The sequence below is a fragment of the Aulostomus chinensis genome, chromosome 18, assembly GCF_037954235.1.
Source record: "Aulostomus chinensis isolate RoL2024-O1b breed Wild chromosome 18, RoL_Achi_v1.0, whole genome shotgun sequence".
Classification (NCBI taxonomy): Eukaryota; Metazoa; Chordata; class Actinopteri; order Syngnathiformes; family Aulostomidae; genus Aulostomus; species Aulostomus chinensis.
In genome coordinates this window covers 22,948,258-22,973,674 of record NC_141337.1, presented here as the reverse complement: position 1 = coordinate 22,973,674, position 25,417 = coordinate 22,948,258, and the positions used below count along the sequence as shown (strand labels likewise).

Here is a 25,417-nt window from a genome sequence, read left to right as displayed (position 1 = left end):
TCCACGTACAAGCTCAGTCCCTAAAGAATGTTGACTGCAACGCTCTGCTCTTCCCTCCAGGAGCCACTACGGGCCAGTCTGGCCCCAGCAGCAGCGGTACTTACTATCCCGTCACCAACCAGTTCACCATGGGGGGAGCTGCCATCTCCATGGCCTCACCTATGGTCATCCCCAGCAACACCATGCATTATGGCAGTTAAGACGAAGACCTTGCATAGACCTCTTCACCCTCCTTGCCCCCGCATGACAAGAGATGCCCAACCCCCCCAACCCTTCTTCCTCCCCAACCGTGACTGAACCATCAACTGCAGCCAATACCAAAACCAGTGCTGTCCTGGCACGTCCTCCTCGTCTTCGTCCTCCTCAGTCTACTCTGTTCAGTCCATCACAACATGAACGGTTGAACGCTCTCGTATCCGTCCAGACTCTTGTCTCACGTACAGCCGAAACAACCTCCTCTTCCTTGTCATGGATTCATCGGGTCTGAAACTTGATCCACCCCCCCCACATACCTGTCTCAATCCTTCCAACCCCCCCCAATTATTTCTCCTTTTTTAAACATGCGTAACTGAGTGTCTCCTCAATCCCCCCCCCCCCCCCCCTTAGAACCCACTTGCTGCCAGAGAGCAGCATCACTTTTCTCCACCAGGCCATCAGCAGCGCTCTCCTCCATCATGGCTTTTCATATCAGCTCTGATATTCAAGGCCCTGCCACACTTACAAGACTCTCACCAGACACGACGAAACCCCACGTTGTGTCTTGCTGGCCTCTAGTCAGTGTCCTGATGCCGTTAGCTTCTGTGCTACACAGAGACAGATATATCAGAAAGCATCTACATGGCTAGCTATCCTAAGGTGTACATGGAAACTGTTTTTTGTTTTTTTGTCTTTTGTGATTTGAATGAACTGACCACCTCTCATCCTCCAAGTTTCCCTCACGTGTGGTTATGGTTCTCTTCAGCCTGGACGCATCCATCTACTGTTCACCCAAATCCACCAAGTCCCGCTGGTTACCTTCCATTGCGAGCGATGAGATAAACGGGCACCTTTTATCATCGGTGTATCTGCTGTCCTTCGTGTTGTAGTTCTTCAATACCTCCAGTGCTTATTACCTCAGCGTACACTACACCGAGTAGAAGTGGTCTCCATCCTAGAATCTTGCCCTTTATTACACTAAGGTATGTAGGAGTAGCTCTGATATTCTTGATTTTTGAAGTTGCATGAATTGATTTCGGTTAACTACTTTGGAGCAGCAAAACGAGCTGTAAACACAATTTGTCTTGTATTGGGGAGAAATATTTTGGTCTTTTACACATCATTGGTTTTAAGGTTCATTTCAGTTTGTGTTCTCTGACGACCAGAAGTACAATAATTACTGTAACACCAGCTTTTGAGAAAAGCGTCTCAATCTTAAAGCAATTCTTAACCAAAACTTGTATTTTGCCATCAAGTGCTCAAATAAGTGCATCTTAAGTGCACCAGGAGGTTTTCTCTTTGTTTTTTCTACCCTGCCACTCCAGATCTGTGAGACTCCAGAATGCAGAAAGAGCCAGCCGTGTATATTTAGCTTGAGGCTAATGGAGATTGAAGGCTAACAGGACCAAGACTACCCAAACCATCTGTTTACAGACGCTCGAGCATGTTTACCAGTTACCAAACGGGTTACCACCACCTACCAGTTACCAGCAACCACGTCTTCTTTATACAGCCGCTGATTTGATTTGAGCTAAAGTGAACGACGGTGTTCGTTTCGGCGCAACTGCGACCGCATGCGGGCGAGCACTCGCAAGTTGGGTCAAGAGAACGTGCCAGCTGGTCGCGCTCCTCACTGGTTCACAGTCGCGTCCGACCAGAAGTGCTGGTTTTACTTAGGATCAGAGCGTGTGTTGATTACCTAGCATACAGCCGGATGAAGATGATGCTGATTGTGTTGGATGATGCAATTGCAAACAGATGTTTCTGCACTGTTTTGATCAGGTTAGCCATCAGGCACCATTAGCTTAGCATTTTTGAGAATTTGAAAGGCAAAATACACTTTGGAGGTCAAGCATCAGTTTAAGCCTCTAGTTCCACTCCTGTATTCACCATCAAGTGGTAAATTTAGTCTGTCAGCCATGTCATGCTGGACAGATTCATCATCGCTGAAAACAGCTCCCTGGAATCGAGGTAGCTAAGAGTAACGAGACTTGAACAAAACGGTACATTTGAGTGTTTGCGTATGAAACCTGTGTGCTTAACAAGGCCGTAAAGCACCATAGAACTCAGGGAACCCCCTCAGCCAGCTGATAATTCTGTGGGTTTATCACTACAAATCACCCTTTTCTCTTTAAACACTTATTGATCCCTGAAGTATGAAATCAGCTCGCACGTCTCACCGGGCTGTAGATGCATGCTACTCCGAGCTAGCCCAGCTTAGCTCGGAGGTGAAACTACACCTACAAAGGCTCCCATGATGGAGCTGAATTGAACATCAGGTTTAATATGTACACGTTAACATTTTAAAAGGAGACATCCGTGGAGAGGTTCAGTCCAAGGCGTTTCTCCTGCACCGTTGGGTCCGCAGTCTGCACCCTTAAATTCCTGCCCTCAACGTGGGGTTGCCAGGTTTGAGCACCGTCCAAAGTGGGGAAAAAGCCAGGTTTCACTTTTCATCTGTAACGGTCCAGGAAGATGTCCAACCAATGCTTCAAATGAATTACTAGAAGGTGCATTTGAATCATTTTTCAGCGAGCTAGCTATCGCATCCTGCCACCAGGGCGCTGGATCATACTTGAATGTACCGTTATCTGACGGGGCCTCGAGGCAGGTCAGTTGGGACCCTCTGCAGCTTTGAGATGAGGTTAAGACCTGATCTTCAGAGGAACTGCATGTTCAGCGCTCAATTCCAAATTAAAATATTTTCATCCTGTTTTGGATCCTGAAGGTGAAGAGGGAACCTGGGATGCGTCCTTCCACTTCCAGTAGTTTTCCTCTGCGGGTCTTTTCGTCTTAATGTTATCACAAATCCAGATAATTATGCATCCTTCTGTTACTCATGGTTCTGTTAACAAATGAGAAGCAAGTAGGAGCTTGAGTGACAGTACTTGATAAACTTCTCGGGACAGTTGGAAAATTCTTGTATAAACTGGGGAAGATCTGGGCCTTCATGTATTTAGGCGAACCCAACAGAATAGAGGCATCATGGAAGGTCACCAGTGGGACAGCGAGAACGTTGAAGTCCCTTCACAGTTGAAGAGCTGCTGCTGCCGCCGCCACTGGAGTTCTTTCTCTTCGCCCAATACCTGTGTTGAACTGAGAGCACATAGGAGCGGCGTCTCCACAGTCAAGCCAGATCGCTCCAGCACAGCTGAATGAAGATTTACCGAAGGAACCAGTAAGGACCAGTGACCCGGGTGGAATGACAGAGGCTGCGCTGGATTGGCACCGCTTTACACCCTCATCCTCCCTCCCTTTCTTCTCCTCCCAAACCTCCTTTTGAGACTACAAGACTGTCGTAAAGAGACTTCAAGATAGAGGTGTGGGAGCGAGGGCCAGCCCATCCTTCCTTGACCGCCAACATATCATGACCCCCCCCCAACACACCCTCTGACCCTTTTATCAGTGGAGGAGAGAAAGACTTGACACACACTGCTTCCAGTGTCACAACTATTGGACTTGGTTCATTTGGAAATTATGAGTTAGCAAGTTTGAAGAGAGCTGATGAAAATGTCTCTTTGTAGGATTTACCTTTTTTGTCTTTTTTTTTTCTTTCACAAAAAAACAAAGAATTTTAAAAAACAAAAAAAAAAGAAGAAGAAGAGAGCAAATTAAATGTGGTGGAGATGTTCCAAAAACCATCCTGGCATCAAAGTTGTAGTACTTTAATTTGTTCACTCTAGTTTGTGGAGTAGACTGTGAACACAGCGGATGTTTACATTGTGGTAGCTAACCTATAGCCATCCTGTCCCTCTGTCATTGCTCTGTGTAGTCAATAGTGACATCCACTTTATCATGGAAAAGTGTATGACAAAGAATGTGTGTCATGTTCTGTCATTTGTGTGTGTGTGTGTGTGTGTGTGTGTGTGTTGACCAACCAGTTAATAACACATTTGTCATTGTCTTACACCGACTCCTCTGCTCCACTGTCCGTCCACAGTGCTGAGCTGTCTCTAATCTAGAGTCAGTATGTAGACTGAAGCTGGATTTACAAGGTGAAGCTTTCATGCAGGTTTAGCTCAGTGAAAATAATTGTCTTGCCTGGTGTTTAAAAAAAAAAAGCCCTCGTGGCGCTCTTGAAAGGTCATGCCTTGGGAAACTTGTTAAACACAACAGCCAATCAAAATGCTGATGACGTGTCCGACGGTGATGAAAATGGATGAAAAAAATCCCAAATCAGTGCCACAAGGAAAAGAGTCAGGATTGACGTGAGCTGCATGAAATCAGATAAGTTAAAGTTAGTCAAACCAAAAACTTCCAACTTGATCCATCCATCCATTTTCTTCCGCTTATTCCTGTCAAGGTTTGCGGGGGTGGAGCCTATCTCAGCAGCCTTCAGGTGAGAGGCAGGGTTCACCTGGACAGGTCACCCGTCCATGGTGGGACCAACACATAGAGACAGACAACCATTGGCTCTCCCAGTCACGCCTACGGTCAATTTAGAGTATCAATCAGCCTCGTCCTCTCTTGATGTCTTTGGACTGTGGAGGAAGCTGGAGTACCAGAGAGAACCCAGCAGGAACAGGGAGAACATGGAGACTCACACAGAAAGACCCCGTGCTCCAACCAGGGCTCCACCCAGAACCTCCTTGCTGGGGGGCCACAGTGCTGACCACTGCTCCACTGTGCCGCCTCTTCCGATTTGATGTTAGACCTAAAATATACCCGTAAAATGTGAAATATTTGAAAAATATGTGCAGACCAATCCGCCTGGCTGTTTGTTAGATCTGTTGCATGAGCCTGAGTATTTTACTTTGTGCAATTTTTCAAGTTGCATGTAATTTGCAGTTGCATGAAAGTTTCCCAGTGTAACGCCAGCCTTTGTCCTCATGTTATGCACAAAGTCGTGCGCCGCATCAGAGGAGTCCTGTCCTGGAGAGGCTGCAGGCTTCAGCTGTCCACTGGACAGGAGCTTGACATCCTTCCATCTTGAGCCATTGCTGATGTCCTAACTACAATTCTCCATGTAAACCTGCTGATCAGACTATAAAACGTTGGTCTTGCTTCTCAGGCTGATGTGAGATCATGTGTGTACTTCTAAACATGTTTCAACCCTCCAGAATGATCTGAGGGGATTAAACGGACTCACAGTGACCAACTAACTCTTTCGCACTACAGGAACACAACAACACGCGCACCCATTGTGACATTTGCTCTGGCAACAGTGTCGTAGGACTCAGGAAGTGGTAGTGAATTCAAGCTCCAGGCACCTCCAGCGGTTGCTCGATGTGCTGTAGACCCTGTTTAGTAAAGGTAAAAGTTGACTATGCAACAGCTGAGACAGCCAACGCTTCGGAAACACAACAGTGAGGACTGTTTGTTGCGTGATGATCCGGTCGATGTTCACTGTGTTGAATGAACCAACATTTCTTTCAGGGGTTCAGATAGTTACACTGACATTAGCAACAGTAGCTTAGCATTAGCAGCTTTACGTGTTACATCACATGACCTGGAAAAGTAAACCAGCAAGTGCAGACGAGGGATGAATTGTGGGTGTTGATAGTACCGGCTCGAACATTGGTACTTCAAGGTTTCAAGGCAAGTTCCTTTGAAAAAAGAAGTTACTGACACTTAAAAAAGTTTTGTTTTGTTGAGCCATTTTCCATTTGTTGACATAATCCCCCAAAGATTTATTGTGTATGTTCAAAGATTTTATTTCAACTACCAACGTTTTTATATCACTATTGGCAGGTATTTCATTGCTGGGGCAGTAACCACAGACGCACAATATCACGATGCTGTTAAAAAAAAAGAGGTCACTCAAAATGCTCCAGATTTGTCACCGTGATGTCATCAATCAACAGTCAGAGCATCTCCACTGCTGTATCTTTCAACAATCTGTCGTCTTAGGAGGTGGTTTGCACGGCAGCTGATCCGTCACATGTCCTCAGTGGATGTTTCTCAGCGACGCAGGCTCAAGATTGGAACACCGGTCTGCCGCGTTTGCATGACTGCAGACCAGCTACTCGCACAGCTGACGAGGGGCGTGGCAGCCACCTGGGAGGAGCTGGATGAGTGCACGTTAGAGGTCTTGACCTGGCTGTCCAGCAGAGGACCAGACTTGCGTGGGCTATCACACATGGGATGAGGGATGTGTTCTCATCACGTCTATCATGCGGGTGGCAGATGGACATGAGACACCGCTGCAGGTCGTCTAAGGGAACACGCATGCATTTTGATAGCAGGACGATGTTGGCGTGCTGTCGCATCTCAACATGTCAGTGCTGGGACTCGTGCCGCTTGGTGGTGCTCAGTTTCTGGGAGCTCCCTGTCCTCCAGTGGTCTCCCTTATAGGAATCTGTTGGTAGACCATTCTTTACACAGGAGATGTTCTACAGTACCAGATGTAAATGATGGCGACGCACTATTGAAAGGGAAGCTGAAGCCCCTCTGTCTCTCATTGGCTGTTGCTGGTGCTTCTGTAGTTTGTTTTTGTTTGTTTTTTGGGGGTGGGGATGAAACGGTTTGCATTTTGATGCATATTTTTGATTTCATGTACTTGCATTTTTCTTTTTCGTTTTTTTGAGTTGAAATATTTGAACTAGGAGTACATAAAATGTTTTTAACTCTCAAGTGTTGCAGTTCTGTTTTCGGTTTGTGGATCTCTAGGATGGAAAAGCTCTTTCGTAGGAGACCCTCCATCCTTCCTCTCTCCAGCAACCAGCATCAGTTTTCAACCCACTATGCACTGTGTTTGGTTTTGCTTCCTATTAGGGGCAAAAGAAGTTAGTGTGCAGCACTTTCTGCCATTTTGGACTGACGAATTTACAAATCTGCAGTAACTTGTCAAGAAATATGACTTTTGACAGGAGACTTAGCTTTTCTCTACCTGTAGCCTTTCTTCTGGGCTGTTTCCACAGAAGTATTCAGTCCAAAATGGCGGCTGTGCTGTTGTGAAAACAGAACCGGAGTTTACCCTCCTGGGATTCTGTTTTCTTCATGGGAGGTTGTATGAAAGTGTAACCACTGTCTATGTACATTAAACCTGAATTCTTCCAAGTGACCAACACAACAATTCATTTTTTGTTAAGAGTTTCTGCTAAATCAGTTTTAGTCCCAAGATGTTTTGTGAATTGCGTAAAACCCTCTTCCAGTTAGTCAGAGGTTTCTCAGTTCTGCAGAGGTGCTGGGTAGAACGTTTGCAGCTCCTTGTAGGTTCGGGCGCACATTTGTGGAACTGTGAAGACCTTGTGACGTCTTTCAGAATTTTTGATCTTCAAGAATTCACTTGTGTTGCCCCTAGACAATCGTTGTGTAGAGACAACACCTTCGCCTCTTTTCTGTCTTGTAGTCTCAAAATGTCGTTTTGCTCCAAAGCACTGGGGGCAGGAAGTCTGCTTCAGCTTTGCTCTGATCTGAATTAGCTTTGGATTTGGAGTGTGGTTCTTGGTTCTTGTCTAAAAGGCAGAGACAAATCTGAGTGAAACAAAGATTTTGGATTGATCAGATGTGCCTGGCGTGGGCGCAAGTCAGTACGTACAGGAAGTAGGTCCTTGTCTGCTTCAGAGGTTTCCACGACAACTATGGTTTAAGCTCTCTGCTAAATCCAAAGCCCACTTGCTTACAGCAGCTCAAACTTGTGGCTTTAGCTGGGTCGTACCAAGTTCAGATCACATTCTCACTATAAATGGACCGGACCAGCAGCCAGAGCCAGACCGCCTCTCCCACTGATCCTGGCCTGATTGCTCTGGTGATCCCGGTGATCCCAGTGATCCCAGCACCTGAGTGTGAATGCTGTGTTCATGGGAGTTTGATTCAATCGAACTGAACAAAGATCCTGAGGTCAGGCTTTTCCATGTCATCATTCTGAGTTTCACAGATTGAAATACAACAAATTCAAAGCACGTAGCAGAAAAAAGAAGTCACGGATCAACAAAGACTTGGTGGTTGGATCTGAATCTGGCCGCCTTCGGCTCTGAAGTAACGAATATTTCAGAACAACAACATGCAGTCAATGGTTTATAAATTGTGGGCAAAACAAGAATATTTATTAAAAAATATGCAATGTGATTTACATATCGTCTCCTCTCTTCAGCGCTACAGAACAAGATGTCCCTGCAGTCTTCACAGCTTCCCCCCCCACAGAGAAGCACAGCACCCAAGATGGACCACTACAGCTCAACACTCAGTCACTACTCACATTTTTCTGCTTGAATATCATCGACTGAATGAATTATCATCCCAAAAATAATCTTTACCACCTTTTTCCAACATCAGACTGACTTCATATGACACACATCACTTTGACATGGAATGAAGCCATCGTGGGGCTCGTGCGAGTGCACAAAGTTGTTCCTGCAGGGGGGAGGGGCCACTTAAGAGAGGAGAAACATCAAGAAGTCTTGGCCCTGATCTCTGGACTGTCAGGCATGGAGTCTTGACCAAGCCCTGCTGTGTTACTTCATGGCTCAGGTTTGTATGAGGAGGGGGGATTTGTCCCAGAGGAAGCTTGCTCTGGAGACGAGGAGTCCGCCGCTGGAGAGGGACTGGCTGCTGTGGCCGACTCCTTCTGCACCAGCTCCGGCTCATCCTGGCCTGCCTGAGGCGGGTGGACCAGGACCCGGTCGATGATACCAAAGTCCTGCGCCTCCATGGGGCTCATGTAACGATCTCTTTCCATCACACTCTCTGAAAGATGGAGGAGGGAACATCCAGTTACATCACACTACCGTCAGCAGTATGAAGCTCCCGCTGCTGTGACTGCTACGTGGCGTGTGATACTGGAGGTCCTCACCGTAGCCATTTGAGGGTGATGATCATTAATTATGACCATTATATTAACTCATTTAACCTCAATGGTAATTTGTGCCTTCATAGCTTTTATCACCGTAGCAGCTTCCTATTCTCATGCTCGTCAGCACGCCATATTTGGACTACTTAAAGCTGAACAGTTGAATGAGTCGTTAGTGAAGAGGCTGCGGGAGGTGAAGGAGCGGTTGAAGCCAACTCTCCTCTGTTCATGCCTGTCGTGATCGGAGCAGGGAGGTGAAATGCTCATCCAACCTGCAAACTTTGACGCTTGGTGCCGTCACATTCATTAGCCACTCGGGCTAAGAAGACAAAGTGAGAGACGGCTGAGCGGAATGGCTGACATCAGTCGGCCAGCCAGGAGCATGCGTGTGCAACTGACACTCAGTGAGACTGAACTTTGGGACAAGTACAAGCAGGTCAGACTCCAATCTGCCCACACATGCCTGGTTGAAGAGAGGAAGGCCCGCTGTAAACACGTCAGAGACATCACAACCTCACAGACTGGCTGCTGGGTGTCTGCTCTAAGTTACAGTCAAGGTCTTCACCCCGGAGACCGAGGAGAGTCCTGAAGACCGGCTCATTCAGATTCAGACTTTATTTTTCCTGAGAAGGTCCCGGTCTACCACAGGTAAAAACACACGGTGCTGGTGGAACTGTGCTCGCACGAGTCACAGACTTCAGATAAGGGGGCATATCGCCTACGAACACAACGTCACTTTTCAACATGCACAGCCTCGTGTCGCTAGGTGGTGCACGCAATTTCATGACCATAGATGACTTCTATACTGATCAATGCAGCAGCTTTGAATAAAATTCATCTGGAAGACACACAGGAGTTTGCACGAGAAAATGTTGTCCTTGGACGCACCTGTGAGGGCCACCGGATGAGGGATTTTTGAGCCTGATGTCCATGTTAGAGCAGGAAGAAATCCCAGATTACCGATGACTGACATGGTGAATTTTGTGCTGCGCTGAAAGTAGACCTTTCTATGTTCACTGGCCACCAATATGACTGTGTGAAGGTACTCACAAGGCTAATTAAAGGCTAATTTCCTAAATACTTTATCCAAAAAAAACCAAAACAACAACATTTACCAGTCATATACAACTGCTTAAACAGAGACAGAATTAAAATAGTAAACTAAACAGGGCGGAGGCACTGGAGTGCTCCCTGCTGGACACACTGCGTTACATCCCCTTTCAACCACCATAGGCATTGTTTTCTGTATTGTATGCCATAAACAATGTTGTTTTTTATACTGGCGTATGTCAGAAGACGTTTATGCCATCACAATATATCTGTGATAGGAAAATATCAGCCAGTAAGGGCTGACTGAAACACACACACACACACATATTATTATTTATATGTACACCCACCGATGGTCTCCAGCTGCTGTCCAGTGTGTTTGGCGTAGATGTTGTTGATCTGTCTCTTCAGTTTTAAGATCTCCTCAGCCTGGATGGCGATGTCTGTGGCCTGACCCTGGGAAACAGCACACTCTTCTCACACAACTTTGCTCTCACTGCGCCCACTTTTTCTACTGCCTGATTTGAGATTATGATCAAAAGAAACGAGGATGAGGAATCCCTCCTGCCTGGCCAGCTTACCCTCGCGCCTCCTGATGGCTGGTGAACCATGATGCGGGCGTTCGGCAGCGAGTGCCTCATGCCTGTCGTGCCCGCTGCCAGGAGCAAGCTGCCCATACTGGCTGCCTGGCCAACACACCAGGTGGAGATGGGATTAAGGATGTACTGCATGGTGTCGTAGATGGCCAGGCCTGCTGTCACCACACCACCTGGGGGCCAGGCATCGTTCATTTAGTATCAATTAAAGTACTTGAAGGGAAAATGATGTGGAAATGACAAACTGATAATGAAATCTGAAAATGCAAAGTAATATTTCATTTTCCATGAAGTACTACGTGTATTATTTATAATTGTACTTGTATTTTGGCCTTCAAGAACTCACTTCTTGAGTTCACAAAGATGCCCCCATCATTTCTCTTTGACTGCAGAATCCAGGAAGAGCCAGCCATGTGCATTTAGCTTGAGGCTAATGCCAACTGCCACGAACACGCAGGAGCGAGTGGGTTCAGCTGAGTGTGCCAGCAGGTGGTGCTCTACCCTCATTCACAGGAGCACCAAACCTGCTTTTGAAGTTGTCTGGAAATGACCGAGTACCCAGTTTAATAAAGAAGACATGGAGCTGACCGTTTGTCGCAGATTTCTGAAATGAGCCATTAGCTGACGTTAACTTCAAGCTAAATAGAAGTGGCTGGTTCTTTCTGCATTCTGGAATCACGTAGAAATGCAGGAGGAGAAAAAAACCTCTTTGTCAGCTCAAGACATCCATTTGTGTGTTCTTGAAAGGCAAAGTAGACATTTTGGGGTGGTGTCGTTATAACAGACTATATTTTAAAATGTTTGTTTTGTCTATCATCTGTATTTTCTTTTAAATGTTCTACACTGCAAAAAGGGTTTACAGTTTACTATCAAAAACCAACTAAAGGTGATGGCTCTTCACATCTGAGGAGCGACAATGTGAGAATTGTGGTCACTCTTTCCTGGAGAGAAACATCTTGGTTACCTGCACCAGCTTCTACCAGAGCCATCGGCTCCACCAAGCAGTGAGAACCACAGCCCTGAGAGGGTTACCATATCAATCACTACACACGTCTTTACAATGAGAGCTAATGGAGCTGAGACAGTAGGGCTGGAGAGGACTGGTTTGACTGACACCGTGTTGCACCAGCGACCATGTAGCGACATCATCAATCCCACCCAGCATCATCGTCTAGTGTACTCTGGATGCTCCACTCTCTGGAGGTATGAACTCCATGGAGACGTTGGCTCATTCAGAGTCTGGGAGGCTCTTTGGTCCGCCTCCATCCAGAGTGGGAAGCTCACCAGGGCTGTTGATGTACATGTGGATGGGCTTGTTGTTGCTCTCTGACTGAAGGAAAAGCAGCTGGGCGATCACCAGACTGGCCACAGAGTCATCAATCTGAGCAGAGGAGAGATCCATTCAACACTCCCAAAGCACGTCACAAAAACCAACGTTAAAACTGAAGACTGCTGCCAGCAGCTGCTGCTAAAATAAAGCTTTATTAGGTCATAAATGTCCATGTGACATTTTCAGAGAATTAAATTCTATTCTGGCAATGTTAAAAAAGTGAAAAGATCCCGTGCGCTGGACGTGCCTGGAAATGAGACACGCTTCCTTAACACAAAACCCCAACAAGGAACGCTTATCCATAATGTTCATTTGAGAGCCATTCACACAGCCTCATGGTGGAGGTAACAAACACCACCAACAGACTCCGACAGCGAGTTCTTACTTACAGGTCCCATTACGCAAATGATTCTCTCTCTCAAGAGGCGAGAGTAGATGTCATACGCTCGTTCTCCTCTCCCCTGAAAATGAAAATGCATAATTTTTAGATTTCAGAGCACAACAGCCCTGTACACAACATGAAAATATGCAAGGGAAACATCTTTTTTCATCGTGAATGAGTTTTATGTATGAATGGTGCAAATACAGGAGCGTGTGTGTGTGTGTGTGTGTGTGTGTGTGTGCGAGAGAGAGACAGACAGAGAGAGAGGGCGAGCGAGCAGTTGACTCACACTTCACTCTATTCCAATGTGAACATTGCAGGTGGATGAGATTCATCACACTGCTAGATGATGATTGCCAGCTTGCTACCACACCAGAATGTGAACCATACTAGAATTTGACAAACTTACGCAAACACACAAAGTGTACTGCCTTGGGGGGGGGGGGGGGGGGCAGCAAAGGTAAACATGGGTTTTTGGGTTGGTTTCATTTTCTCCAAGCAACCCAATTGCATTTTTTCGCAACAGGAAATTAAATCAGCTGTTAGAAGCTAAATGTAGACTCCCTGCCTTCCTTTATAGTCATCGTTTGACAAAGGACTACAAGTAACAGCTTGTAGTCCTTTTCTCAGATGGTTTCGTATCTTGACAGGTTAGTGGCGTCTGCCTGCTCAGCCATCAGGGATTTTTATCTGTCCGTGTGTTATTGGCTTTTGCAGCTTTTGAGTGGTTTGAGGTGGAGATGAGTTACACTGCCGTGCTGCTACAGTAACAAAACATGTCTGTGAATTTGACTTTCATTGTGTTTTCTGAATCCAAAAAACTTCCAGTACCACAGCATGGGAGTATTTTTTTGGGTCCAGATCTGTGAGATTGGTTTGATTCCTCGTCCAGTTCTCACCGCCGTCGGTGTGAGGGGCTGCTCTGTCCTTACAAAACTTCTCTCCAACTCCTCTCACTGGGTTTCTGTTCCTCACGTTTGGCATCTGCTGCTCTGCATCATGTGGTGCATTGCAGTGTTTCCATTTGTTGCGGGAGAAACTAGGAAGGCTTCTTTTTAATGAAAGAAATAGAACTGCATTGAGGTGTGACTCAAGTTTTTAACACGATTGATTGTGCAATCTCCTCACTGTGAGTAGCACCTCCATTTGCCAAGTGTATTGCTTTGTGGGGAAATGGTATTCAAAAGCAGGATCAAGTGAGTTTCAACAGAGACACGGACTTAGGAGAACTGGAGAATAACATTCTGTCACCTGGTATTTTATCCACAAATCTTCTCGACAGCTTGTATCTGGCGATGGTGTTCTTATTCCGTCCTCTCATTTCTTTATACAGGACGATATACAGTATACGCTGCACACAAAATATAAAACCTCTCACTGGGAGTAAGCCCACGTTCCCCACACCGCATCAATGTGAGAATGTCCTCTGTAACACGCTGGAAATCACTCGCCATCATTTCAATATTGAGATTCCGAATGTTTGTGGAAAGTCTTGCCGTCTTTAACCACCGGCACCAGGTTTGTATGAGTATTGGAGGTTACTACTGGGTGTGTGAAGAGTGTTTAGGAGGTAGGTCTACTTGGATGCTTAGAAGTGTGTTCATGTGTGAGGACACAAGGAGGCCGATTTGAATCTCACTGACCGTTTGTTCCACTACTATGGGTATAAGAGGACTCCTCCATGCAGGACTGTGGTGGAGGGATCGGCTGTGTTTCAGTGTCTGTCCCCCGATTTGTAAAACCCTCTGAAAGACAATCAAGAACAGACTCTATTTAGTTTAATCCACAAACTACGGCAGATTTTAACATGTTGAGTTAATTAAAGCGCTACCCGTGTTGATGACCACTGTGTGGCAAAAGGGTGACTGTAAAAGCAAATATATTTACATAGAAAACGTTAACAAATGCTCAAGTACAATTGTGACAGGAATACTAACATTTTTGAGGGCGGGACCTTCTCATAAACATAATTATAAATTATTATTAAATTACATTTTTTATTAAATTGTTGCTTTGCAGTTTTTACAGCAGGGAAAGAAAGTCAAATCGACACTCACTGCCTGATAGCGGATCTAGCAAAAGGGCTTCTTAAATGACAGTATGGCACTAGCACCTGGTGCATTTTTCATTTGATAAAAAAAGACCCAAAAAAAAATACTTGAAACGTTTGTCAATGCAGTTTAATTTAAGTTAGAAAAATAGACATTAATTAAAATTAAAACAAAAATATCGAACCCAGTCAGCCAAAAAGCTACAAAATAAAACAGGGAAGATTGAATGCTCCACCTCCTGCCTGTTAAAAGGAAGGTTTTCATGGCTCTGTTCCAGGATGTGCTGCTGATGGAGAATTGTTGGGTGGAGGTTCATTGAAGGAGTGAGGTACTGGACCTGCTCTACTTGGAAAGAGTCAGGAGAGAACTTTTGTTGGGATTTGGTGCCATACAAATAAAACTGACTTGACTTGACTTGAATAATGTTGAATAAATTTTAAAAAAGGCAGGTCACATTAGCCTCATTAGAAAAATGACACAAAATATCAATGTATTTGTTTTTAATAGCAACAGAATGGTGACGAACAGTTTTTCTGTCTAAAAAGCAACTGCTAGGAAAGATTTCTCAAAAGTTTCATTCGACTGACTCGCACGTCTCTCCACCGCGCTGGATCCGTGAGATGATCATCAGATCCTTTGACCAGTGATTCTCCTGAGCTAAGCAGTCACTGCGGTATAGGAGTCCCAGACGTGGCGATGGTCACTCCAGAAATGAATCATTATCACGGCTGCCAAATCACCTGACACTTCGTATTTCTGCAGTGAAAACTTTGAATTTCCATGGCTTATTTTGACAGTGAGACTTCTAATGGTATAAAACACTTAACCTTAGGATCAATACTTAGACCAAATCTAACTTACTCTGTCCAGCTGTTGAGTCATTTAACCATCATATTAAATCTAGAAGATTGTAACATGAGTTTGAAGATGGTCCACCGAGACTCCTCTTTTTTGTGTGCTATACCCTTGCCAACCAGGATTCAAAACTAAAAGGTTTAAAAACTGGTTTTAACTTCACCTTCAAATTCTTTAAAACACTGTTTCCATCTTCATTTGGTCTCTGTTGCGTCCTACAGCCACTCAGCCTGAGACCACGATGCGCTAGTGACGAAGATTAATAGAGCCAAAGTAGACCTGCCTTCATTTGTCTTTAAAGAAAAAAAAAGAGAAACTGAACTGTTGGACTGCACATGAGAGCAGCGACGTTGGAGACCTGGTTGGCCTACGTTAGAGGTGATGCCCTGATGTAACACCACACTTACACAAGCTAACAGATAACAAGCTAACAGCACGACACGACGAGCCGCAATAATAACAGTAACGGTCAATTCTGAACACGTCCACACAACAATATGACCCAGACGAAGGGGTTCGCTAAGATGTAGAAAAATTAAAACAAATACTCACTCGTAACAGCATTTTGACGTCTGGTACTGCCTCTCTGTGACCCCAGCTACACCGGAACTTATTCCAAATTCTTCCTCGTGAATCAATGGTGGATGTAATATCGTCTTATAGACTTTTTACCGCCACCTGCAGGGTTGGAGGGAGAACGGATAATCAGCATAGCTTTGGTTTATTCAGCTATGAAGTCTGTCTTGACTATAGAAGGATACATGGGATGGTCGGCACGGTGGTTCAGTGGTGAACGCTGTCGCCTCTCAGCAAGAAGGTCTGCATGTTCTCCCTGTGCTTGTGTGGGTTCTCTCTGGTACTCTGGGTTCCTCTCGCTGTCAAAAGAAATTACAAGAGAGCACAACATTAATTCATACTCTAACTTGACCGTAGGTGTGAATGGTTGTCTGTCTATATGTGTCGGCCCTGTGACCTGTCCAGGGTGAATCCTGCCTCCTGCCTGAAAACTGCTGGGCTAGGCTGCAGCAACCTGTAACAGAATAAGCAGGAGAAAATGGATGGATGAGGCATTTGGGCCACCATGAGAGAAAACAAATGAGAGGTAGTTCTTTTTCATCACGCACATTGAGAATTTTCTTTAAAATTGAATGTTAAGAAAAAAAAAATCAACCTTTTGTGACTATAACAACCAGCGCATTTCTACTGCCGTGCAGGCAGATGGATGAACTGGGGAAACTACACTTCAGACTTTAGTAACAAAGTAATACTTCCTCTTTTAGCTCACAAACAGATTGTAGTTATCAGTATCAGGACTTTGAAGAGACTGTGCCGAAAACCTCGACTGTTCCGATGGAGAAACCACACACGCTTGGAAGAGAATTCAAGACATTCAAGGCATTCATTCAATATGAATATACGTCGACGTCTTTCTTTACATTGTATTTTGACTTTATTCTTGACATTTCCACCTTTTTTCTTGACATTTTGACTTTTTTTGCTAAGTGTGGGATGAAAAAATATCTACCTCCTCTCATTTCATTTTCTCATGGATGGCCCTCAGACTCTTCCATACTTTACTGATTCCTCAGTGTAACACTGTACTTCTCAGAAGTGGATATTTGTGTATTCTTCCTACTTTTCTGGACAAATACATTGACGCTGGAGAATTCGTCTGGACATCAGTTATTGGTGTTTTTTGTTAACAGTCGCACAAACGCAGGCCTTTTGACGACTGACACAGTGGACGCATCAGAGCAAGGCACACAGCAACAGTTGACAGTGACTGACACACTACATCCATATTAATATGGACAATTATTTGAAGATCATCTATTTGAAAGAAAACAATCATCATCCATCCATTTTTCTATACCTCTTATCTGTAGGGGGGGGGGTGGAGCCTGTCCCAGCTGACAGTGGGTGAGAGGCGGGTTCACCCTGGACAGGTCGCCAGTCCATCTTAGGGCCATCAGGAGCGATTAGGGGTTCAGTATCTTGCTCAAGGACACTTGGACATGGTCAACGGGGGAAGTGGGGATCGAACCAGCGACCCTTCAGTTGCCATGCCACCCCCATACTCATACTTAAGAAGACAAAAAACCTTAGAGCTGGCCATATGAATATTGAGAATTTAATCAAGGGGACGTTTAAGACCTACTGGAACCATCACCTGCCTTTGGATAAAAGCTTATTATACCAGTACTCATTAGCAAAGTCTCCCTGAACCTCCCTACCAGCGCAGGACGGGGCAGCGGTTCTGCACACAGGAGCCTAAAATCTCGCCAGCTAATAAAAGCAGATTCGTGCGTCCTTGTCAAATCACCCCGAGACCCTGAAAGAGGGCTCTGCCGTTCTCCCTGTGACTCGAGGACAAGAAAGTTTATTCATCATCACATTTGCCATTTCAACAATTTTATTTACTTTTGTCAAATACAGGAATTTCATGTACAGAAGAGGAACTGGGAACTAGAGAATGAAGAAGCTGTACAATATTTACACATCAAAACAACAAATATGCTCTGCAAGAATATCCTCAGAGAGGTCAAATAATGGCAAATATCAACCAACAACAAACAGATAAAAAGGACTCACATTAAACACGGACATTTATGCTTTTGGATCATCTCATGTCACACTTCCTTTAAGAAAGTCGTGCTTTATTTTTTGTTCTTTGTCTTTACAGGCATAAAATCCTCTCTCTCTCATTGAACAAACAGAAAGAACACAGCTTATTTAAATACATTACCCCTGAATCTCAACTGCTTTCACACTGAGGCAGGTGTAAACAAGAGACTATTACATAGTCAAACCTCATTTGTGTCACACTCCATATTAGTTTAACCTCTGTTGGTCTGAAAGAAGAAACGAAAATGTAAATGGGCCATTTTATGTTCACCCCAAGAAAAGAGACTTAAAAATTATTAACGGCCAACGATCCTGTTTAAGGATGGTCATTTTTAAAAATGTCCTTGTATAAATTATACAAACCATAGTTATCAATACAATACTTATAGACAGTGTGTGTGTGTGTGTGTGTGTGTGTGTGTGTGCAGGTGTGTATGTGAGTGTACGTGTGTGTGCGTCGGCGTGTCTGTATGTCATTTGCAGTTCTGAGCAAATTATCTCACAGCCCCTTTACTTGACTCATGAGAAAAATCCTTCACATTCACTATCAACTCTCCAACTCTCAATACTGTTCTTGAAAAAAGGAGATACTTTAAGATGGACTCTTAAAACAACAAATACTTTAAAAGTTTATTCTCCCACAAACAAAGAAAGTTGTCGCCAGGCCCGCAGCACAACTGGCACCCATCTGTCTCTCTGAAGTGGGATTCTTTTTCTTTTTTCTTCTTTTTTTTGTCACAAACTCAAGATGCCTTTGTCTACTTCATACTGCAGGTGGATGTGTGGGTTTGGTAGCTGGGGCTCTTCAGGCCTTGGCACTGAGGCTAAGCAGCTCCATGAAGGAGTTATAGAGGCTCTCCAGCCAGCCCTGGTTAGCCATGCACTGCTGCACCACCTCCTCCTGGCCGGGGTCCTCGGCTGCCTGCTCGATACTGTCCGTCTGTTCACAAAACAACAAGTCGGTTAGCGGTGGTCTGAGTGCAACTCTGCAGAGAAAGGCATTACGTTTGCCACTGTATTACACATCATCACTGACTTGCTGATCCAAAAGTCTGTCGTACTGCTACGTCATTTCTGTATTGATGTTGGAGACGTTGTCTCTTAAATCTAGAAAAAACTGCAGATGCTGCGATGTCATGTGGTTTTTATTTCTTCAAATTCCGATCAAAAAAGCAAAAGACAGAGTAGCCCTGACAGAGAGACTACCCCTGGACAGATAAAGGAAAAAAAATACCACAAAAAAGATACAATACAGATTGAGAGATTCATCGAAGCAAGATTGTAAATCTAACACCAACAAGACCGGGGGAGAATTTTCTTAGTCTAATCAAACATAATGACTCAACGTCGGTCACCTACGGAGGTTGGATGTTTACTGGTCTACTGTCACTCGTCCAGAGCACAAACCAAGCCTCAGTGCTGCACTGCGGCCTCTCACGGCCTCTGGTAGGTAAACGCTGATATCATTTGTAACTGCTGGTTGCACCGTGAACTGTGCATCAACTATCCGTCCCCTCTAAAAGCCCAATGCATGACAGACACTGCATGCACGATGTCACTGGGCAAAATATTTGAGCTGGTTTTGCATCTGATTACAATCATCCATGTAGGAGTGGAAATGCTGGGTCTGTGCCAAGAACACAGAGCAATGGAAGAGAGGGAATGAATTAGTTCAGCGTCCGGATCGACGAGGTGCAGAGGTCTTCCTTCAAAACTTTAAAGGGGGACAATGGGTTTTTTTAAAGCGTCGTTTACCAGTGACATCAAGGTTTATCAGACTCCCATATATGGGCAAGCACCCTGCAGACACACAGCCCTGTACCCGCCCCCTTCAACCGTTCAGCTTCGTAGGTTTTACTGCTACAAACTGGTCACCTCATAGTGAACGCCATGCAATGACTCCCAGACAACGGTTCTCCTGGTGTGAGGGAAAGTTAATGCTGTTTAACTTTCTTAAAACAGTCAAGCACCAGGCAGAAGTGGACAGAGATGCTTTTTCCAGGACAGCCATAAAACAAAAACACCAAAAACAGGCCTGTTTGTTTCCAGCACTTCACACAGGCCTGTTTTCATAACCTGAGCCTGTACAAAACTGGATTATCTGCTAACCTGAAGCTAAAGGAAAGCACTGTCCCCTTATTACTTGGTTATTTTAAGAGTCAGAAGCTCCAGCTGTAAGTAACATTCTACCACTGTCACAGCTATGCTGACTTAAGGGCTGTAGGTTACTTTCTCTATTCATGCTGAACTCCTGCTCCAGTGGAATGGGGGGGGGGGGGGCGCTTGGCAGTGCTCGCCAGCCTTTTGGAAGTCATGGCATGGCTTGGAATGGTGACCAATCACAGCTGAGTGGGCACGGCGGGAAGCGTTCATGGAGGGGGGCAAAGCAGAGTGGTAAGTTACAGCGACTGTTTTTGCAGGATGGAGGAACTAGCAGGAAGGGAACGGCGGGAGGCACAGCGAAGACCTACGAAGCTTTCTCAGCAGTCAACGATGTCTAGCTGCTCAACAGGAGTCCTAAATCAATCCCAAAGACCCCCAAAATGAGAACAGCAGCTCCCAGAAAAGCCAGGAGAAACAAACTTATTTGGGATTTAATATCTGTGGGTGTGGTTGGTGTCTTCAAATGGACACCGATGAAAGAATGTCTAATAACGGAGGGAACTGACACCAGTGTCTTTCACAGGACTTTGAAGGCAATGTAATTATCATTGCTACGATGGATTAGGATTCATTTGTGTAACCAGAGTTACTTTTCTAAAATGAACATGCCGGGCTGATGTCTGCTCCTTCCTCTGACATCCAAAATCTGGAGGACACACGTTATCATGAATGAAGCCACAAATGCTTCAGCTGCATGTAGTTATTCGTGCTGGAGTTTTCAGTCAGACTTTATTTATGATGGGGCTGGTTTGGGTAGAACAGGGGCCAAGTTTGGCTCCAAGTGTATGACCAGTGTCTCATGTATAAACGCACCAGCAGAACCTGAGGACCACGGCATTCTTTGCTAGGCAGCACAACTGGAGCTGCGTCTCAGCTTCATGGCTGCTCTGTCATAGAAACTGGTTGTGTTTGGTTTATTTGCACATGTTTAGCATTTGTAACACCCTCTAAACCCTTTGGTGAATTCACACATCTGCGTTATTTTCTGTCACTTTAAATGCCGGGTAAATAATAGACCAGCCGCACAGAAACAGAGATCAGTGGCACAGATCCAGTCAGAGCAGATCTGCTGCAGCAGCCGTGTTCTGCTACGGATGTGTCGCATGTATTCCTGCAATGGTTCTCTCCAACAAGTCCAGGCCCTTGGTCAGCCTGGATATTCATCAGGTTAAAATGCTGAACGACCCACCCGACCAGTAAACAGGAGCAAAGTATCAACTCAAATTTCAAACACATTTTAACCTTGAGGCAGCCGTTCTTACCTCCTTCTTGCAGTGCAGGAAGGTGTGGTATTTATAGTGGTGAAGGGAGTGGTAGAGACTGTAGATCCGGCACGTTTCAATTGAGATCTTCAGATCCTGAAAATGATCGTGACAGAGAAAAAAAGGTATTTTTTTGCCCGCATTGTTTGGAAAAAAATACAACTGGCACTTGAAGACAGACAAAACCCTTAAAGAAGCAGTAGTATTTTTTGAAGGATTACGGGTAACTTCAGCAATAGAATAATTTAATAAACGATTTCTACTTGAACTGATTTGTCTGAGGTTCAGTGTGCAGCATCATCCTCAAACACTCAAGTACAGCTGTGGGTACTACAGTGTACTCTCTGTTTGTACAGCTGTGGGTACTACAGTGTACTCTCTGTTTGTACAGCTGTGGGTACTACAGTGTACTCTCTGTTTGTACAGCTGTGGGTACTACAGTGTACTCTCTGTTTGTACAGCTGTGGGTACTACAGTGTACTCTCTGTTAGTACAGCTGTGGGTACTACAGTGTACACTCTGTTTGTACAGCTGTGGGTACTACAGTGTACTCTCTGTTCGTACAGCTGTGGGTACTACAGTGTACTCTCTGTTTGTACAGCTGTGGGTACTAAAGTGTACTCTCTGTTTGTACAGCTGTGGGTACTACACTGTACTCTCTGTTAGTACAGCTGTGGGTACAACAATGCTCTCTCTGTTAGTACAGTTCAGCATGTACTACACTGTACTCTGTTAGTACAGCTCAGCATGTACTACACTGTACTCTCTGTTAATATAGCTCAGCATGTACTACACTGTACTCCCTGGTACTGCAGCTCAGAATGTACTACACTGTACTCTCTGTTAGTATAGCTCAGCATGTACTACACTGTACTCCCTGGTACTGCAGCTCAGAATGTACTACACTGTACTCTCTGTTAGTACAGCTCAGCATGTACTACACTGTACTCTCGGTTAGTACAGTTCAGCATGTACTACACTGTACTCTCTGTTAGTACAGCTCAGCATGTACTACACTGTACTCTCTGTTACTACAGCTCAGCATGTACGACATTGTACTCCCAGTTCGTACAGCTGTGGGTACAACAGTGCACTCTCTGTTAGTACAGCTCAGCATGTACAACTCTGTACTCTCTGTTAGTACAGTTGTGGGTACTACACTGTACTCTCTGTTAGTACAGCTCAACATGTACGACTCTGTACTCTTTGTTAGTACAGTTGTGGGTACTACACTGTACTCTCTGTTAGTATAGCTCAGCATGTACCAAACTGTACTCTCTGTTAGTACAGCTGTGGGTACTACACTGTACTCTCTGTTAGTATAGCTCAGCATGTACCAAACTGTACTCTCTGTTAGTACAGCTGTGGGTACTACACCGTACTCTGTGTTAGTATAGCTCAGCATGTACAGTACTATACTATACTCTGTGTTAGTATAGCTCAGCATGTACTACACTATACTCTCTGGTACTGCAGCTCAGCATGTGCTACACTATACACTCTGTTACTGCAGCTCAGCATGTACTACACTGTACTCTCTGTTAGTACAGCTCAGCATGTACTACACTGTACTCTCTGTTAGTACAGCTCAGCATGTACTACACTGTACTCTCTGTGAGTACAGCTCAGCATGTACTACACTATACACTCTGTTACTGCAGCTCAGCATGTACTACACTGTACTTTCTGTTAGTACAGCTCAGCATGTACTACACTGTACTCTGTTCGTACAGCTCAGCATGTACTACACTGTACTCTCTGTTAGTACAGCTCAGCATGTACTACACTGTACTCTCTGTTAGTACAGCTCAGCATGTACTACACTGTACTCTGTTCATACAGCTCAGCATGTACTACACTGTACTCTGTCCGTACAGCTCAGCATGTACTACACTGTACTCTGTTCGTACAGCTCAGCATGTACTACACTGTACTCTGTTAGTACAGCTCAGCATGTACTACACTGTACTTTCTGTTAGTACAGCTCAGCATGTACTACACTGTACTCTGTCCGTACAGCTCAGCATGTACTACACTGTACTCTGTTCGTACAGCTCAGCATGTACTACACTGTACTCTGTTCGTACAGCTCAGCATGTACTACACTGTACTCTGTTCGTACAGCTCAGCATGTACTACACTGTACTCTGTTCGTACAGCTCAGCATGTACCACACTGTACACTCTGTGACTGCTGCTCAATGTACAGGTACAGTAGTACCTGTACAGCTATGTACTAGATAAGATAACACATTATTAATCCCCACAGCAAGAAATTCCTGGCATCACAGCAGCAAAGACATAGTCTGCCAGACAGATTGAGTCCATGACCGTAATACTACTACTACTAATAGTGTTAATAATAATCACAATAATAATAATAATAATAATTTTAAATTGAAGCGGCCCACAGTGACAATCCTGGACCCAGGAAGTGGACCCAGGTGTTGGCCCTGACCCCTGACGTAGAGCATGGTACCCTCGATAGCTGGGTAAGTTCCTCTGCCTGAATATTCCTAAAATGTGTAGAATAATACCCCAGTGTCTCATTCATGTGTTGATTTGCTTTGGTTCCATCTATCTTGAGTCACATGTATTCTGGTATAAACTACTTATACATGTATCTTTTGCATCTTTAGTTACCCACAACACCTCATGAATCATAACGTGAGTGATCGTGGTGCTGTGGTTGTGTTATTTCTTACTTGTTGCTTCGGAACACTTTTCTTGCCCCGGTTCAGGGTTTTGCGGTTGTAACCCTCCCCACCAAGGCGAACTTTGACCGTTCCAGATTCCAGCGGGTCTGCTGTCATTTTGGGAAAGATGTGCAGCGCCTCCTGGAGAGAAGCAAGAAGGATGCAGTCAAAGACTAGAGATCCAGCTGCACAACTGCACCTTCCAGTTTCTGTTTTGTTACTGTTCTAACTCATTAACAGATGGAGCGTGACAGTGAAAGTGTACCTGGTGCTGAGCACTCATGTTGACCCTCCTTAGCAACCTCTTCTTCTGTTCACTGAGCAGGCTGTCAATCTTCCTCATGGGTGGGAGATACAACTCATCTGAGGAGTTCAAGCAGAATAAAAGCCACAATTAAAAGAAAGCAAGTGATTACAAGGTAGGGAAAACATATTAATGTGTACAAATTTGTAAGTGCCTGGAGAAGATAATGCAAAGGCCTGCATTGTCTTGTAATACCGCTTTGTTCCTCAAGAGGGAGTAGTGAGTCGCAGTCATGTAAAGGAGCTGAGCTCCTGAGGTCCTCACCTGCTGATCGTGAGTCGGTACATTTACATGATGTTCAAAAAAATTCATGTTATTGACTTGGTCTAAATTTCAAAGCATATGTACACACATCCAGAGAGTTGGAACATAAATCAAGTGGGAGTATTGAGCTTTGACTTCCTTGCTAGCTTGTTCAGGTCACCAACAAATATTACATCAAAAAACTTCAAATCTGGAAAACAAGTGCATCTTTGATCATCTTCAGCTTTGCAAAAACAATCAGGGGCGGCACGGCGGTGCAGTGGTTAGCGTCGCCTCACAGCAAGAAGGTTGTGGGTGGAGCCTCAGCTGGAGCACAGGATCTTTCTGTGTGAGTCTGCATGTTCTCCCTGTTCCTGCTGGGTTCTCTCTGGTACTCCAGCTTCCTCCCACAGTCCAAAGACATCAAGAGGGACCAGGTTAATCCAGACTCTAAATTGACCGTGGGCGTGGCTGGGAGAGCCAATGGTTGTCTGTCTCTATGTGTTGGCCCTGTGATGGACTGGTGACCAGCAGCAGACCTGTACTACAGTGTAGTACATGCTGAGCTGTACTAACAGAGAGTACAGTGTAGTACATGCTGAGCTATCGAGGGTACCACTGCCTCTCACCTGAAGGCACCTGCTCAAGCAACCCCCCCCCCCAAGACCCTTAACAGGATACGTGATAGAAAATGGGAGAAACAATTAGACAACAGTGGAAAGGCCACTCTGTCGCTCTTTGAATGAGGTTCTCACCATCAGTGTCTTCCAGAGCTTGGATCATATCTGGGTCTAGTGCAGTGCTGACCAGCATCTCCACGTAGCTCCTGAACATCTCCCTCATGGCTCGGCTGTTCACCCCCCCTCGCAAAGGTCCTAGGACACACAGGTGACACACTGAGGACCCAGACACTGGCTGGGGGGCATCTATTCAGG

The 25,417-nt window shown here is 45.0% G+C and overlaps 3 protein-coding genes across 10 annotated transcripts in view; 1 reads left to right on the top strand and 2 right to left on the bottom strand.

Annotated features, from left to right (window-relative positions):
• carm1 (coactivator-associated arginine methyltransferase 1) overlaps positions 1 to 25,417 on the top strand; it is a 75,842-nt gene that overhangs the window by 20,829 nt on the left and 29,596 nt on the right. For 2 of the 5 annotated variants that reach the window (XM_086186323.1, XM_086186322.1), the window contains exon 16: positions 61 to 7,322. In XM_086186323.1, coding sequence (XP_086042449.1) covers positions 61 to 200 — 140 coding nt within the window. In that variant the 3' untranslated portion in view covers positions 201 to 7,322. Of the gene's footprint in view, positions 1 to 60; positions 7,323 to 25,417 lie in introns of those variants that run through there. The other 3 variants (XM_086186325.1, XM_086186324.1, XR_015110244.1) reach the window with 2 other exon arrangements.
• clpp (caseinolytic mitochondrial matrix peptidase proteolytic subunit) lies at positions 8,452 to 15,875 on the bottom strand. Its single transcript, XM_086186326.1, has 7 exons — positions 15,743 to 15,875; positions 13,928 to 14,029; positions 12,292 to 12,363; positions 11,857 to 11,953; positions 10,558 to 10,745; positions 10,327 to 10,432; positions 8,452 to 8,823 (listed from the first exon to the last, which is right to left on the bottom strand). The coding sequence occupies exons 1-7, from the start codon at positions 15,752 to 15,754 to the stop codon at positions 8,597 to 8,599; spliced, it is 804 nt and encodes a 267-aa protein (XP_086042452.1). The 5' UTR covers positions 15,755 to 15,875; the 3' UTR covers positions 8,452 to 8,596.
• Positions 17,593 to 25,417, bottom strand: part of prr12b (proline rich 12b) — a 34,108-nt gene continuing 26,283 nt past the window's right edge. For all 4 annotated transcript variants that reach the window (XM_086184142.1, XM_086184145.1, XM_086184144.1 and 1 more), the window contains exons 11-15: positions 25,238 to 25,357; positions 24,201 to 24,298; positions 23,945 to 24,076; positions 21,241 to 21,336; positions 17,593 to 18,755 (exon numbers count right to left, since the gene is read on the bottom strand). In XM_086184142.1, the coding sequence (XP_086040268.1) occupies positions 18,621 to 18,755; positions 21,241 to 21,336; positions 23,945 to 24,076; positions 24,201 to 24,298; positions 25,238 to 25,357 (581 nt within the window). In that variant the 3' untranslated portion in view covers positions 17,593 to 18,620. The remainder of the gene's footprint in view (positions 18,756 to 21,240; positions 21,337 to 23,944; positions 24,077 to 24,200; positions 24,299 to 25,237; positions 25,358 to 25,417) is intronic.

Bases quoted from the DNA above. Each gene is read 5' to 3' on its own strand.
- clpp (XM_086186326.1), bottom strand. The intron at 10,433-10,557 runs GTAAGCTGGCCA...GCTGTTTCCCAG, and splicing joins AGCCATCAGGAGGCGCGAGG to GGTCAGGCCACAGACATCGC. The intron at 8,824-10,326 runs GTGGGTGTACAT...TCCATCTTTCAG, and splicing joins ACAGCAGCTGGAGACCATCG to AGAGTGTGATGGAAAGAGAT.